We start from the raw sequence: 16,151 nt of genomic DNA, 5'->3' as shown, positions 1-16,151 counted from the left end.
GTTTTAATAGAGTCGGTGTATAATGAGTCGCGTCAAGAGAAAAACAGTTGAACTCGCATCACGGTTTTCGAAAGATTCCCTTTCTTTTAACTTGGCAGGAAGAGGACTTCTATATCAACTTCAAAGGACTTCTAGCGAGAAAAAATAATAGCGGCTGTAGTAAATCATTATATCAGTGATTTTGTCAAATTATCTTAACAAAAAATAGTAGAAATTCTCATTACTGATCATTACCAAACGTATCTCATGACAAATAAATGCTCACTGCGTGTTTATTTTCATTTCTTCGATTATACCTATTTTATATTTTATTGCAATACCTTTCGTGGAATTTTCATAGCATCGTAATGTTTGTTTACTTTGCACGATAGGTAGCTGGTTTGACAGTTCGATAGGTAGACTTGGCTTCACTCACTGACTCTATTAAAAACCAGCTCAGGTTGAGGTTTGCACTGACAAAAAGCTCGGTTTCGCACTGATTTGTCGAAGTTCCACCTGTTGGTTCCATGATGGTCCTTGAAATTTTTCGGAGCAATTAAAAAATTTAAGATTTTTCGCTTCACTTTTCGCACGAAACGTAATAACGTTGAAAAGATATTTGTTTTGACAGCAAAATTCTAAAAAGTAAATTTCCAAGCGGCTGATGATTGGGAGAGAGAGAAATATGTACATGTGCTACATCCATGATGCTAAAATTAATAATTTTCTACTGGTATTATCCAATTTATTTATGTACCCTGCTCTTATTGCTGATGTTATTCCTCCACCATATGTGCTCTCCTACCCTGCCATCCATTTGTTACAATTTGTTATCCCTAGCCTCGAAAAAGCCGCGAGTTATTGGCCCCCGCTTTACAAACGTTAGTTCTAAGTAATTTTGTGACCCAAACGATGAATATCGGCTCCACAAAGCTACGGCAAATGAGCCTGGAAAAATAAACACATAAAAAAAGGGCTCTCACCTCTACCCCATCATTCTCTGGGTGAGCGGAAGATCCGCACAAAAGCAAATAACCGAAAAGAGAAATGCAGCTGTCCAGCTTATCAGCTCAGCTCCGGATCCGAATCATCTTCTATCGAATAATTCACTGTGAGCTGTTTATGATGACAACTCTCGGACCCGTCCAGCTCTTGCTCTTTTTTTCTCTCTCGATTTTTCACGATTCAGCTCCGGATCCGGATCTGAGCTGATGATCTGGAGCTGATGCCGAGATTAGTGAGAGAAAGTCTGCTGGTAGTACCGCCTTTATCCCCCGGTACCTTCCCGTAAGACGTAGTCTACGTCAAAAAATATTAAATGAATGGTAATTAAAAATTCTTTTTAGGAAAAATATAATCAAATTGAGATTTTGCATTGAAAAACATTGATTGTATTTGTTTTTATGGTTTTCATGGTTTGTAGAATATAAGCGAAAACATACTCAAAAATTGTGTTTTTAGCTTGATCCAAAAGGTTGAGAGCAACAACATTCATTTGGATTGAATTTTACAGCCATCTGTATTTTTATATGGGGCAGTGACAGTTAAAATACAACGACACATATTTACATGAGCATGTATATTTCAGCACTGTTTGATGAGAAGTAAAGGATCAAAAGTGTAATTTTTACATTATATAAAATCGTACTCCCGACTGGATTGACAAAATTACAGAACAATTGTCTGTGTCCTCTATCACATTAATAAAAAAAAAAAAAAATATATATATATATATATAATATCCATCATAGAGAAAAAATGATGTGCACCAAATAAGTTCTTCTCTTTTCGTTTGCGACTACAAAATTCATCAATTTAATTTCCTCCGAAAATCTTGACAAATAGATTCAATCAACGTGCAGAATTTTACCCGACAGCTCCGAAATACCACGCAAGATCCTATCTCATCAGCCCATCATGTCATTGATTACGACCGGCTTGGGACGGCCCAGTCTTCGAAGCCAGAAGAAACTCCACTTAATTTATGGCTCCAACTGGGCGTTTGTTTTTCGTTTTGCTGTGTCCCCACACCCCACACACACACACACAACCCAGAAAGAGAAAATCTAGTGTGCATCATTATTTGCAGATATTCAACAATTGCTTACGTCCCCCAGCGGCCGTGGCTGCTGAATGCCAACGTACGAGACAACATCCTGTTCGGTGAACCGTTCCGACCGAAGCGCTACGACCGGGTGCTGAAAGCCTGTGCATTGAGGCCCGATATCGAGCTGATGCCGGACGGCGATATGAGCGAGATTGGCGAGCGGGGAATTAAGCTGTCCGGAGGTCAGCGCCAGAGGATCGTGATTGCCCGGGCCCTCTACTCGCCGGCCAGTGTGGTCATTATGGTAAGCACAGCAACGTGAAACGGGACGGATGTGTTCTTCTGGTTCCACAGCGAATACAAGGTATCTAGAGAGTGGAAGTGAGTGTGTGTGTGTGTGTTTGTGTAGAAATTTGGGACATCGACAGATCGAACGATTAGATGAGTGCCGTAATAATTCTTTTTGTTTCCATAGGACGATCCACTTTCGTCGTTGGACAACGAGGTTGCAAAGTTTGTGTTTGACCATGGGATTCGGCGAATGTTGACTAGGCAGAAGCGAACGGCTGTGATGGTGACACAGATGCTGCAGCTGGTGTACAGGGCTGACAATGTGAGTTTTTCCGAAAATGCAAATATCAAATGTTTTGTGTGGGATGGATTGTTTTGATTTCTTGCACATTCGAAAAGTTCACATGGGTACCCTTAATTGCAATCATGCCAAAGAGTACAACATTTTCAAGTGTGAAGCGTTTTTAAAGTTAATTGAAATCGTAACAGTTTGTCCATTTTCCGGGATAACTTTGAACAATGAGGGCGTTGTCTATCGTAGCTTCGTAGCACCTGCACCCGGTAGCAAATTGCGACAGATGACTATTTTCGGTTGTTTTGTATCTCAAACGAATCTGCGGAAGCACGAGTGTCTCTCACAGAACTGATAAACTACTATTCACTGCTTGCTGCCATGATTGGTCTCTTGCTGAACAGAGGGACCAGTCCGTTGCGATGCCAGGTGGAAGTCAACTTGTTGTGCTATGGGGATGCTGTCGTCGTTTGATAAAGGACGACTGGGATCCTTCACGGAAGTACAGCCATTTGATAGAAGTGTCATTAATTTGATTTGACTTGTCCACTTACGGTCATGATTTTATTATCAAGAGTCAATAACCATTTATTTCCCGAATAACTCCATTGCGCTTGCCCATTTTCCAACGTAACAACTATAAATATTTGGCAAGATGTCACATCGTACCGTCAACAGTCCGCCATACTACCCTAAGCAGTCCAAATGGGGGCGGGCGGTGGTTGTGTGTCGGGCGTCGCGTCGACTCGGGGCTCAAGCTGACTACTAATGACTGTGCTTCCATTTTCAGATAATTGCAGTGGAGGCCTCTGCCGTGGAGGCAACAGGTACACTATCAGAAATCGAAAACAATTACCCACAAATTCTGCGGAAGTGGAATGCAATTATCGCCAAAGAGCAGCAGTCCAAAGAGACGCAATTAAGGTAATTAGTTTTGCGTAGCCGTGACTTTGTCGCAGGTGTGAATGAGAATAGTGGCCTTCGAGGAGTGTTTGCACAGGAAAGCGACGATAAAGTCCCATAGAATAGCACTTAATGAAATATGGTTTGGTCAAGTTAATGTTTTGAATTTATTTCTTTCATCCCTCTCTCTGTTTTAACATGTGAAATCAACTTCGATGACGATGATTTCAGTCCAGGGAGAACTGCTCGGGAGAGATGGAAGTTGTTTAAAAATGTTTCACGGATAGGCTTCTTAAAGAGCCATGCCACCAGTGCGGAGTATTATGAGGTAAGACTTGACTTGAGGTATGTTTTGTAATTATTATTTTTTGTAAACTTAACTATAACAAAAAAAAAAAAAAATAACGCTCTGGGATTGCATCCAATTGAGTTGATGTCTTGAGTGAAGTTTCTTGGATTAATTAGGACTACAATTTGGAAGTTCAAGTTTTGGCCACAAAGATAGCGCAGGCCGCTTGGCGAGCGAAGGGTGCATTAATTTATGCTAATATAAGTGGGAATCTAATTTTTTCATCAGTTTCAACCAATCAAGCGAATATATTTAAATATTTAGAAAACATGAGACAACGGTGGCCTGGTTTCAACGAAAATTACTCTTCTTTAAGTTGTCCTCTAGATACGTTTTTGTATAGAATATGGCAAACATTCAACGTGACCCTATTCACTAACTTATGAATTGGCGCTGACCTTATCTTCTTTGTAGTATAAAGTCTAAGCATTAAAAAGAGAAGTTGATTTTGTGTTCCGATTAGCCACCATCTATATGCTGTCAAAAACAAAGTCAAATACAGTTAAAAAGTGTTATAACTTTGCAAAAATGCACATAGCCACATACTGTCTGAAGCAAACACATATAGTTTTATTTTGTTCGTATTTTTCTAAAACATTATATGCTTGAAAATTTATTATATAAATTATAGTATATACATAGAAGGTATAAAATTAGGTTAAAGAAAGTGATTTTCAAAAAGCTAAGATTATCAAACTAGACTTGTCTGAAGGACAATTAAACTACTTCTTCTTCTTGTTCGCATTTCAAGCTTATTGCTTAGCGCATATTACCTTATTGCGTGCTCTCAACGTAGTGTTCTAAATGCATTTCCACAGTTATTAATTGAGAGCTTTCGATGCCAATACCAATGCATGAATTTGTATATTGTGTGGCAAGCACAATGATACTCTACTCCGGCTTGGTAATACCGTGCCTTTACTGACTAGGCTATAAGGCCCCTCTATTAAACAATTAAACTAAGAATCTTTATTTCTCACCAGAATGCACCTTTTATAACCTAGCAACCTATCTTTCTCGGCAACAAGCTTTGCTAATTAAAACTAAACATCCTGGTGAGATACGAACTTTCCCACGATGACGCTCGCCATAACCATGATGATGTTTATGTTTGACATCGTTCGATGATGCAATGGAGCTGTACAACTTGTTTCTCAGTTCATGCGAAATTCTTGAGGCAGATCTCGATGATGGATCCCCTCTATTTTGAGAATACGGTGATAACTTAGATATTATGTATAAGTTATAAGTTATAGCTAATAATTAAAAACTAAATTGAGAGGGGTAACCATAGAAATCGTTTCATATCTTCAAAACTATTAGACATAGAAAATTTGTGTATTCAACAAAGTTTCTTCTAGTTGAAGATGCTAATTTCAAATAACAGACTAAAGTGGTAATTTTTATACAATAGATGAGGAGATGAAAGTATAGAGTTGATAGTTTCGTTAGAGTACGGCAGTGTGAAAATTGTATTTAGAGAGTAGAAAGCGAGCAAGGACAACTTTTTAGGAAGTTACAAATCGGTTTGATCATCTCTCTTTACCAAACTCGCCCGTTGGAGAGGTTGGTGAGGGGTATCCCCTCACCAACGAAACGATTGTACCGCACTCAAGTTGTTATCTGAAGGAAGGCATCCAGTCGTAGGTTTGGAAGTTGCAGATATTGTTACCTCTACACGGTATGTGCTCCTGTCATTGGTAAATAAAGATGATCAAACCGATTTGTACCTTCCTGAAAAGTTGTCCTTGCTCGCTTTCTACTCTCAAAATTAAAAAAGTTCTCAAATATTTCGTTTTCGAGTTTTTTTTTATTTATTCAAAGGGGGGATGTTTTTTAGTGTCATGAACTATGTTAATCATCGATTGAGTTTCCACTTGCTGTAATTACGGCCTCCACACGCTTCCGGAATGCACAGCAGGTTCTAATAATGTAGTCTGGATCCATTTCGCTCCAGGTACGGGTCAATGTTTGTCTGAGGCTTGCTGTACTCGGGTGACGTTTACAACAGGCCTTGGCCTTCATGATGCGCCATATTGAGTAATCCAGCGGATTAAGATCGGGGCTGGATGGTGGCCACATATCCTTCGCCCAGAACGGAAGATGTTCCTGCAAACACTTCTGAGTGCAGTTCGAGGTGTGGCATGGAGCCCCATCTTGTTTAAATACAACATTTGGCTTCGAACCGTACTGTTCTTTGATCCACGGAAGAACATACTTACTTAAAATCCCGATGTAGACCTCCGTGTTGACCTTGTCACCTTCTGGAATGAACACCGGGTCCATTTTTGTTGCCATCGGAAGCCACCAATCCAAACACCATAACGCTAGCAGGATGCTTGGTCAGATACACGTTCTTGTGCTCGTCGGCCACGTCTTTTACCGGAATAGAACTAATATACCGGTCGGTTCTGGAATTTGATACGCGATCGACGGTAAACATGCTCTCGTCGGTGAACAGGATTACCGGATTTTTTCGCTTAAGAAGTTCAAGATTTTCTTGCATCGTTCGACTCGTAGCTCCCGGATGCGGTTGGTAATCATGTGAGTTTTTTTTTCCGTGCCCTCGACTTCGCCCCGCAATCTTCCTGTACGATCTTCCGTGCCATAAAGTCACTGATCCCGTGTTCCTTTGCAATTTTCCTTATTGAACGCACTGGATTCACTCGAATCTTCCTTTTGATAGCTGCGATAACCCTCGGAACCCGAGCTGACCACGGACGACCTGTGGCCACCTTCGCGGATAGTTGTCCTTTCTTTTCTCGGTCTAAAACCCTTATGATGGTCCACCGGGACACTCCCACGGCGATTGAAATGTCTTTTTGCAACATTTGCGCGTGGGACAAATCACGAATACGCAGCCACTTTAATTTTATACACAGCCTACTACGGTATGTGCTATATGTTACGTGCATGCAAAGAAAACCAAGGCATTGTATGCACAGGTGAAACGGGAACCTTATTTGTACGATGGTGCAAACATTATCACGCATACGGTACAATTTTCACACTGCCGTACTCTAATGGAACTATCAACTTTATACTTTCATCTATCGTATTTAAAATACCACTTTAGTCTGTTATTTGAAATTAGCATCTTCAACTGTGTAAATCGTTAACTTCACCCAGAAGTAATACAAACAAATAGCTAAAGAAAAGAAATTTCTTACCTATTCTAAGTAAGTTCTAATGGTGAAAAAACAAAAAAAAAATGAAGAACTTGTTTTTCTTCTCATATTTTAAGACATAAATTGCTTCAAAATGCAGTATCTCAGGAAATGCGCAAATTACTTCTCTTCAATAAATGATTCTTATGTAAAAAAAATTTGGAGAACATAATGGGGATATCAGATTGGAAATCTTAATATACTAATTCTAAGAAAATGGCATTCTTAGTCATTAATAGAAAATATAAAACATTTGGTAACGCTGTGCAAAATTAACAAATTCATATCTAGATTCTTAGTTTAAATGTCTTATTAAAACACTCTATAATAATAATTGCAGCTTTATGTGTTCCGGAGATATAGGTAAAAGAAAGTAGTGCTTTCTTGAAAATGATGAAAAATAGAAAACGCTTCTTTAGACTGAGAGGTGCTTCGATGGTCCCAAAAATTTAGATTCTTAAAAATAAGACTAAAATAAGTATCTCCTTCAAATTTGGTCCAATGTGGAAAAGGTCAATTTCCCTTGCCCTGGACATTTGGCGGACATATTTTCAGTTTTATAGGAGAAATGGATGTAATGTCGGCCTAAATGCCCCTTATTTGATCCCAAACATAAATTCAGCAATCGACTAAATTTTCAATAGCGATCAAAAATATCCATTTGTACCGTCTCAATGACGCGTTCATCTAGATAAAATTGATAAATAGCAGATTTTTAGCGATGGGCCCAATCTTAGATCCATAGGCCAACATTAGAATCATATGCCTTCTAGAAAACTAATGAAACTGTAAAAACACATGGTTGACAAAAGCACGCTATAATCATGCCTTGCCAAATTTAACATTACTTTCCCTTAATTTCATGAGCTCGTAGGGGATAATGGGGCAAGTGGAAATACAAAAGCTCACATCAAGAACTATTAAGCTGTGAAAGATTGACTTGCACAAAATTGTGTCTATGTTTTGGTGACATTTGTGTCTGATTGTGGAACGTAAATATTTTTGAGAGCAGTTCGTATGCTTTCACTCCCTCAGACATTTTTTAGCCATTATGAACATTCCTAATAACTTTTTGAATATTCATTAAAAAATTATGAAATTTTCGCCATGTTGCGCCCATCGCTAAAAATCTTCTATTGATCAATTTTATCTATATGAACGCGTCATTCGGACAGTACTAATGGATATTTTTGGTCGCTATTGAAAATTTAGTCGATAGCTGATTTGATATATGGGCACAAATTATGGGCATTTAGGCCAAAATTGCATCCTTTTCCCCTATGCATCCAAAGTCAAAACTAGGGATCAACCCAAGCAGCACACTTCCATCGAAATAAGTTGCTGTAACTTGATTGTGACTGGAATAAGTTGCATACAAGTATCCACAATTGTTTAGTGACAAGTGTGCCCACTCCCCCCTATTGTAAAGGTCCCGCTTTAAACCCTTCGAAAAGCAAGAGATAAACTAGCCTCAGGCTAAAAATCTCTAAAATAAAGATTTAAAAAAAAAAAACCTTCGAAAAGCGAGAATACTCACCAAAGGCGTGCCCTTCGTCAATCAATATAGGATTCCTTGGCAACAAAATCAAGCAATGACACCGATTTAGTCCATGTATCACAAACCCAGTCTTAATCACTTCAACCTAGAGAATAACAAAAATAAAATTAGAAATCACATTTCTTATGTGCAGTCTAGTTTGCAGTATTAATTTGTACATCAAAAACAAAGGAATTCGGCTAAAATTTTCGGTAAATATTAACAACTAAGGTAGAAGTGTAAAAACGCCCACCGGAGCAAAACTTCTTTGCATTACTATGAATCCAAAAATGATGGGCAATCTAAGTATTTAATAGAAACACTCTACTATACAAGTTTGACAGCTGTCAATTTCCGCAATCAATAATACTATCATTTTAGTATAGAACATTACTGCCGTTCTACGCATAAGAGTCCCACGGTGCATAAGGATTGCATAGAACATGGGACAGTTATGCGTATAACGGCAGATTACACTGATGCAAAATTTGAAATTTTTGCTCCACTGTGCTCAAACGGTTCCAAATTGGATCCTGATTAGCCTCCCAAAATTTGATCTTATTTAGTGAGAAACTGACTTGGTACAAACCATTTGAAGTTTATTTAGAAATTTCTATGGGAAAACCAAAATTTTGATTCATATCTATCTCAAAATTCACCAGTTCACTCTGCCTATGAAAATGATAGCTGCGCTTGATGAAAATTTTTTCAGCTACAAATTTCTTCAAGACCACTTTTCGATTAAATATAAGGAACATAAGTTTTTAATGATTCCAGTCATTGATGTCTTAAAATTATGTTCAATCAACTGTTCAGCAGGCTACATTGGTTTTTCTAGGGCGTAGAATAGGTCAAAAAAATCATGGCTCACTGCATAATACAGTGTTGCCCACAATTCAGCTGCTTAGTCATGTCATACGATTATCAATCTCTTAACTATGTTTTTCTCTTCGTTCGGGACCTACCACCACTGCGACCAGTAATTTGATCTATTTTAGTATATCCCGTGTCCTTAGTTTAGTCGTATTACTCCATCACTATTGAGAAATGATGAAGTATTCGATTTTTTACAGCGATAAATGCAGCAAGGATCCGAGTCTAATTGAAAAGTCCCGCTATTTATACCCTTCGGAGTGCTGAAACACCCTCCAAAGGCACGCCCTTTTGTCAGTCGAAATTGGATTCCTTAGCAACAAAATAAAGGAATGACACCGATAATGTCCATGCATCAGAACCCTAGCCTTAACCACTTCAAACCTAGGGAACAACGAATAGAAGATTAGGAATCACATAGATGAAGACTAACTTACTCATTTTTTCCTTGTTTCAAGATCATCCTCGGTGGACAAAGCCGAGTCTTGTCACTATCAACAAGGCATAAAAAGTAACAATGACTAAGACGTGTTCCTTGGATTACTAAAAAATCCTGTTCCTCTAGTTTGAAGTAGTCGGAACTAGGAATCGGTGGTAGATCTTACATCCCGTAACGTACCATGAAAAGGTGATCTACCCACGTTACGGGGCAATATCAATCAATAAATAAATATTTAGTTTGACGCTTGGCTTAAAAACGACCTTGTGCAAATTTGTAGCTGAAAAAATTTCCCATAAGAATAGCAATAGAATTTGTTAATAGTGCAATATGGAAAAAGGCTAGAAGACAGTGAACAAAAAGTTTGAACATTTCAAATTTTGCATCAGTCTAATAGAGCATACTGTCCCTTTGTTGAGGGGGCATATTATATGATAGATGGGGCATTTTGTCCCATATTGTTGACCAATCTAGGATGAAAAAACACTTTACTGAGCAAACCTCACGGAATACGCATCAAAGTCCGGATGGAATCGCAGTAGGCCGCGCTTGAAAGCTGACGTGTTTTTCTTTTGCTGAGTATTTTTCGTCAGCGAATTAAATATTTTGTGCTTTAAATTTGTTAATTTGTGTGCTGAAATTTAGCTTCAAGAGTTCATAAAGTTATCATTTAGGGATATATCGTGTTTTGCCTGTGTTAGCCTTGAGTAACTCGGTTGACCTTGAATCTAACCTCCAAAGACTACGACGCAGCTTCAGTTTCATTTTTCGGTGTCGAAAATTGCCTCCCGGGAGCCCGGTTCTCCGAGTTCGGATGCCACATTTTCGACGCGTAGTTTTGTTCTATTGAGAGACTCGTCACCGTGGGTTAGTTTGAACCCGGTCCAATTGGTGAACGTGCTGAAAATATGTCCGTTGCGAGTTTTGGTGGTGATTCGGTGGCCGACGTTGCCGTGAATCAGCTAATTTTCCGCTGTCGGTGTCGCAGATTGTGAGCAATATGAAAGATGCCTCGCTGGATACGCCCAAGACTAGACGGGTGGTAGCTGGTGGCCGCGAAAGGTTCTTGGGGAAAGCACTAGACGCGAACCTCCTCCCAGATGACCATTGCAATGCAAGACAATTTGTGTTTGTTGAAGGAAGTATTATACGACAAAGGTGAATCACGAAATGAGATGCAAAGCGTAGAGAAAAACAAAACTACGGAACCCATGGATTTGCAGGATCAAATTAATATGGTGAGACCCGTCCAAATACTTTTTACAATTGAAAAAAAAAAAAAAACAAACTAAATTCGTGCCACGATTCAAAAGAACTTTTCTTAACTGGAAGTGTGTGTGTAATACTAATACCCAATCTATAGTGGTAATACATACATGCGGGGTTTATTGTAAATGAAAGTAACCTTGGGATAGGCGTGACTCTCCAGATATTCTGAGATGAGTTGCTGGATCTGCAATAGAGCTATCACCTTCGAACTCCCGAACTAAAGCTGTCTCCAATGACAATATATGCGACATTGTAGAGAGAGTTCTTCCATAATAACACTGCCGGCCAGTGGGTTCTAGAGGGAATACACACACATATATGTAGTTGACAAATCTAGGATTTAGGCGTTGTCCAAAAATGTTTCCTAACTTTTCATTTTAATTACAACTGAAGAAAAAAAAAAATTACTACAACTTTTGTCAAACTCCCAAGAAAAGGGATGTACGCGAGTGTTCCGTTAATTAAAGAAAAAACGGTAAATATATAGCCGTTTCTCCTTAAGGTGATTCGCTGTGACATCCTTATTCTCTAAACTATTTCGAAACTTTAAGTGCACAAATATCAGCTTCAACGACACGTGCAACATTTAAGTTGTTACTACCCGTTTGCTGCACTGCAGCATACATGAAGTAGCAATTTCAAATGAAACGGGACACTGATTTCCAAGATTTGTGTAATTGAAAATTCGAAGTGGAATTTCATGAATAGCCTCAACAAGGATTCTCCTTAAAGGGGCGTTTACCCTACTTCTTCCTTGCGTTGATGCTGAGCTTGTGCCTACTCTCAACTTAGTGTTCTAGAGCTTTCTATGTCGACCAATGCATGAATTTGTATTTTGTGATCCAAGAACAGTGATACTAAGTATATGCCAAGGAAAATTTGGCCAAAGACCAAACCAGGAATCGAACCCGCAGCCTCCGGTTTGGAAATACCGTTCCTTTACTGACTAGGCTAGCTGAGGCCACTGAATAAAAACAATCGCTTTGATATTCATAGCGTGCGATTATTTTGCACGTCATAACGATATAACCGGCTGTACCTTAAATTCATTGCCAACCGTATGCTGCCACCTGCAGGATGGTTTCCTTGCAAAGTTTAAAACGATGCTATTTTCCCAGCCCGTTCAGAAAAAAAAAACACAAAACAAAAACATCAAAGAAAACAGCCCGGTACTGGTGGCTACAAAAAGACCGCCAACAATTTTCAGCGAAACGATCCAAGTTTACTTTAAGTTTCCACATCGGTATAAAAAACAAAACAAAAAACTTAATGCTATAGCCTGGCAAAGCAAAGTTTCTTTTCCGGAAAACCTACCCAATTTTCTCCGCTCGGGTGGATCGGTGGAACTCGACAACACTTTGGTAGTTCATCATCAACTCCTCGCTCCTCGGACGATATCACCCGTAGATTTACCGAAAGAGGAATGGCACCGGCGGCTTTTGGCTTTCGCCCGTTTCTTATTTACGGCTTTGTAACTACCGAAATAACTACTATACTGTAGATATCTGGGACTGCCGTGCGGTTGAGCGGAGTGGCAACGGCAAACGAAGGGTCGTCGCCATCGCTCACAAGTTTGTGCCAAGGAAGGTATACCTACACGTTTATATTTATCTGCGCTGATAAATTTCATCGAGCATGAACAATTTTGAAGGGAAAACTTTTTCATCTTTTCCACTTTGTGCGTTTGTTGTCCGTAAAAGTTGTAGTGTTAATTGCTCATGGAAGCATTCGGATCACTTTCTGAACCCGGGTGGTGCTGCTCCCATGCGGCTCTTGAATTTAATCTTTTACTCTAATTTTGCGGTTGAGTTGGCTTGGAAGAGATTTGTTCGAGGGAATAGGATAGAAGGGATTCAACATTCTAGCAAGATTCAACCACCGGATTCCAATGGAACTCGAAAAACTAAGCCGGTAACTCATAGACATATAGTAGCTATACAACCACTTCTGCCATTGTTCCAACAAGCGTGGGAGCAAATTGAACTTGTCGCCATAGTCATAATGTACCATCATAATAACGATAATAATAATTGTTCCTAGGCAACAGCAGTGGCAGCAGCAGAAATCTGCCGCATAGAAAACGCAAAATTATGGTTCTTGAATTTCCCCCCTGTACTTCATAGCTCATATTAAACGTTCAAGTAGCTCTTCGGAATGCAGTTTCAGTTGCAAAGGAAACCCTGCCCCCTTTTGGGACGGCAACAATAGCTTCCCAGCCACGGAACTCTGTATCAAATTTATTGGAACAAATGATCTTTGGTTCCCGCTGCGGACGAACAAGTCCCTGCCAGCCAGCGCCACTCTGGGAAACTTTTCCTACTTTCTCTCTTTGCACATTTATTCAGTTGGCACATACACACCGAGGACCATTTCGAATTCGTGCCGCTTTTATCCTTTTCGGAAGGTTTTATTGTTCCCCTACCTACCTCCCACCTCCAACGACGGCGGCTTGCCATCTTCGGACAACGACGCACAGTGGTCTAGAACTGTGAAAACACGGTCAAAAGTCATTATCTCATGAATCTTGCATTTTAGACTAGTGGTGTTTTTGGGAAAGTTTCTGGATATAAAAAGCTTCTTCTATTGACTCCTCCTAGAAGTGAGATCCAAAATTTATTTTTCTTCAAAAAATTCCATATTTAGTACAAAGTTTTAGAAAATATCAAAACCAGAAGCTTTGATGAAGATATTAGGTGGCTATTTCTTCATCTCATTGACATATGGAACGTTTTTGGTGGAAAATCCCTTAATAATAGTTTTTATTTTATAATTACTTTCTTTAAACTTCTACTGGGTTGAAATGTTCTACACAATTGTTCAAAACATAAGTACACATATTTGGTAGATTTGGATGGTAAGAGGATCGTGCAACATTTGGAACGGGAAGGACTGGTGGACAGTTCAATTGAATTGGAAATGGAATTGCTGCACACGTGGGGCTGTGATGGCACCAGTGGGCATCCACAGTATAAACAATTGATTTCCTCTGGTCTTCAGATGATAGCTCTGTACTATTGACAGCTATAGTGCCACTGCAGTTGCAAACCATCAATGAATAAGGTCACCATTTGGACAAATCCTTCTCACGCATCAACAAGGTTTTGCAAGCCTATCCGCATACAATTCATCCAAGAAAATAAAACACTATTGAACCGTGAAGAACCGTACATATCTGATAAAATTTCTGCACTGCTGCCAACCGTGGAGCAATTGAGAAATGCAAATGATTGGAGAATACATCATCGTCTCAGTATGACTATGATTGACGAAAAAACTCGAAACATTCTGATGGATACACCATTGTTTTATACGGGGATGAATCACGGGCGTAAATTTCGGATTTGCACTTTACTGATACGGCGCGGTTACTTTACCAAAAAAAAAATCGATTTATTCACTTATCAAACTAATTACTTTATTGCTAAGAATTTCAGTGTCGAATAATTTTTCCTGCTATGGGTGATGCACTGCGTTTCTGACGCCAAACGGTGCATTGGAGATGGATTCCAATTTGATTTTAAATTGTTTAACTTCAAAGTGATCTTAACCTAACATAGACCAGCCACCGAAATGAATATTTCGCTGAGAATTACTGGTAATACATAAAAGAAATTCTATTACATCAAGTTTGAGTCAAGCTACTGATCTGCTTTCTCCATGACGTTTCCTTCGATGTCGTCCTCCTTCCTCGGCAGCAGGCATAGCTTCGAAGTAGGTCGCTTGAAGACTCCAGCTACAGTACGTACGGTTGCAACACGTGCTACGTCGTCTTGTCCTGGGTGAAGCTCCATAATGCGGGCCAAAGGCCAGCGTACCGGTGGAAGCTAATGATCTTGCAGGATGACTACTTGGCCAACTTGGAAGTCGACTTTTCGTGGGTTGATTGCCGTTTGACGTTGCAGCTTCTTGAGGTACTCGGTCCTCCATCGGTACCAAAAATGCTGCACTTTCTGCTGAGCTAGCTGGTAACGGTCCAATCGGTTGATCGGAATCTCTCTCAAATCCGATTCCGGGAGAGCTTGCAGGGAAAAGCCCACCAAAAAGTGTCGGGGTGTTAGCGCTTGAAGGTCATTAGGGTCATCAGATAACACGACCAAAGGGCGAGAGTTCATGCAGCCCTCGATTTGCACCAACACTGTTTCGAGGTCCTCTTGCAGCAACGAAGTGGTTCCAATTTGACGAAGTAGGTGCTTTTTTTGCTAGTTTTACAGCAGCCTCCCAGAGTCCACCGAAGTTTCGAGCACGAGGGGGGATCATGTGCCACTTGATTCCATTCGTTGCTATGCAGGTAGCGATACGAGCATTTATGGTTTAGTTGTTGAGCAATTGGTAGAGATTATGGAGCTCGTGCTCCGGCGAAGTTTGTGGCGTTATCCGAATAGATGTGTTCAGGTAAGCCGCGACGAGCAATAAATCTCCGCAATGCAGAGGATGATGCAGACAAATCTTCAACCAGTTTAATATGAACAGCTTTGGTGCTGAAACATACGTGCGATATAGTCCTTGATAGGTGCACCTTTGCGGAGTTTAGCCTTTACGTACACTGGACCACAGTAATCTATGCCGGTTGAAGCAAATGGCCGGCTGGGAGTGATTCGCGCAGTAGGAATTTGTCCAACAGGTTGCTGGATCGGACGGGGATTTGTACGAGTACAGCCGTAGCAGTTCCAAATTATGCTACGAATGGCTCTTCTGCCGTTGGTTGGCCAGAAATCGTCGCGAACCACGACAAGAGTGAGTGAAATGCCCTCGTGTAATAATTTACGATGGTACGACACCAAGAGCATTCGTGTGAAGTGGTGGAACCCAGGTAGAAGAATTGGGTGTTTGGTACCATAGGATTCTTCAGAGAGTCTAAGCCGGCCACCAACGCGAATAATTCCAGAAGTGTCCACGAACGGGTTCAGCAGCTTCAACGTGGACTGGTTAGTAACCGGTTGACCTTTCTTGAGAGCACGCAGCTTCTTTTGGTAGCACTCAGCTTGAACCGTTTTCAACCAACCAA

General features: G+C 40.1%; 1 protein-coding gene across 1 annotated transcript in view; it reads left to right on the top strand.

Annotated features, from left to right (window-relative positions):
- Positions 1 to 16,151, top strand: part of Sur (Sulfonylurea receptor) — a 244,947-nt gene that overhangs the window by 162,699 nt on the left and 66,097 nt on the right. Inside the window, exons 13-16 of the mRNA XM_065232286.1 lie at positions 2,069 to 2,330; positions 2,502 to 2,639; positions 3,400 to 3,533; positions 3,744 to 3,840. Of these exons, the coding sequence (XP_065088358.1) occupies positions 2,069 to 2,330; positions 2,502 to 2,639; positions 3,400 to 3,533; positions 3,744 to 3,840 (631 nt within the window). The remainder of the gene's footprint in view (positions 1 to 2,068; positions 2,331 to 2,501; positions 2,640 to 3,399; positions 3,534 to 3,743; positions 3,841 to 16,151) is intronic.

The sequence above is a fragment of the Ochlerotatus camptorhynchus genome, unplaced genomic scaffold, assembly GCF_037179485.1.
Source record: "Ochlerotatus camptorhynchus isolate MF236.1 unplaced genomic scaffold, CSIRO-AGI_Acam_v1.1 ptg000367l, whole genome shotgun sequence".
NCBI lineage: Eukaryota > Metazoa > Arthropoda > Insecta > Diptera > Culicidae > Ochlerotatus > Ochlerotatus camptorhynchus.
Note: the sequence above shows the minus strand (reverse complement) of the source record. Positions and strands in the feature narration are given on the sequence as shown.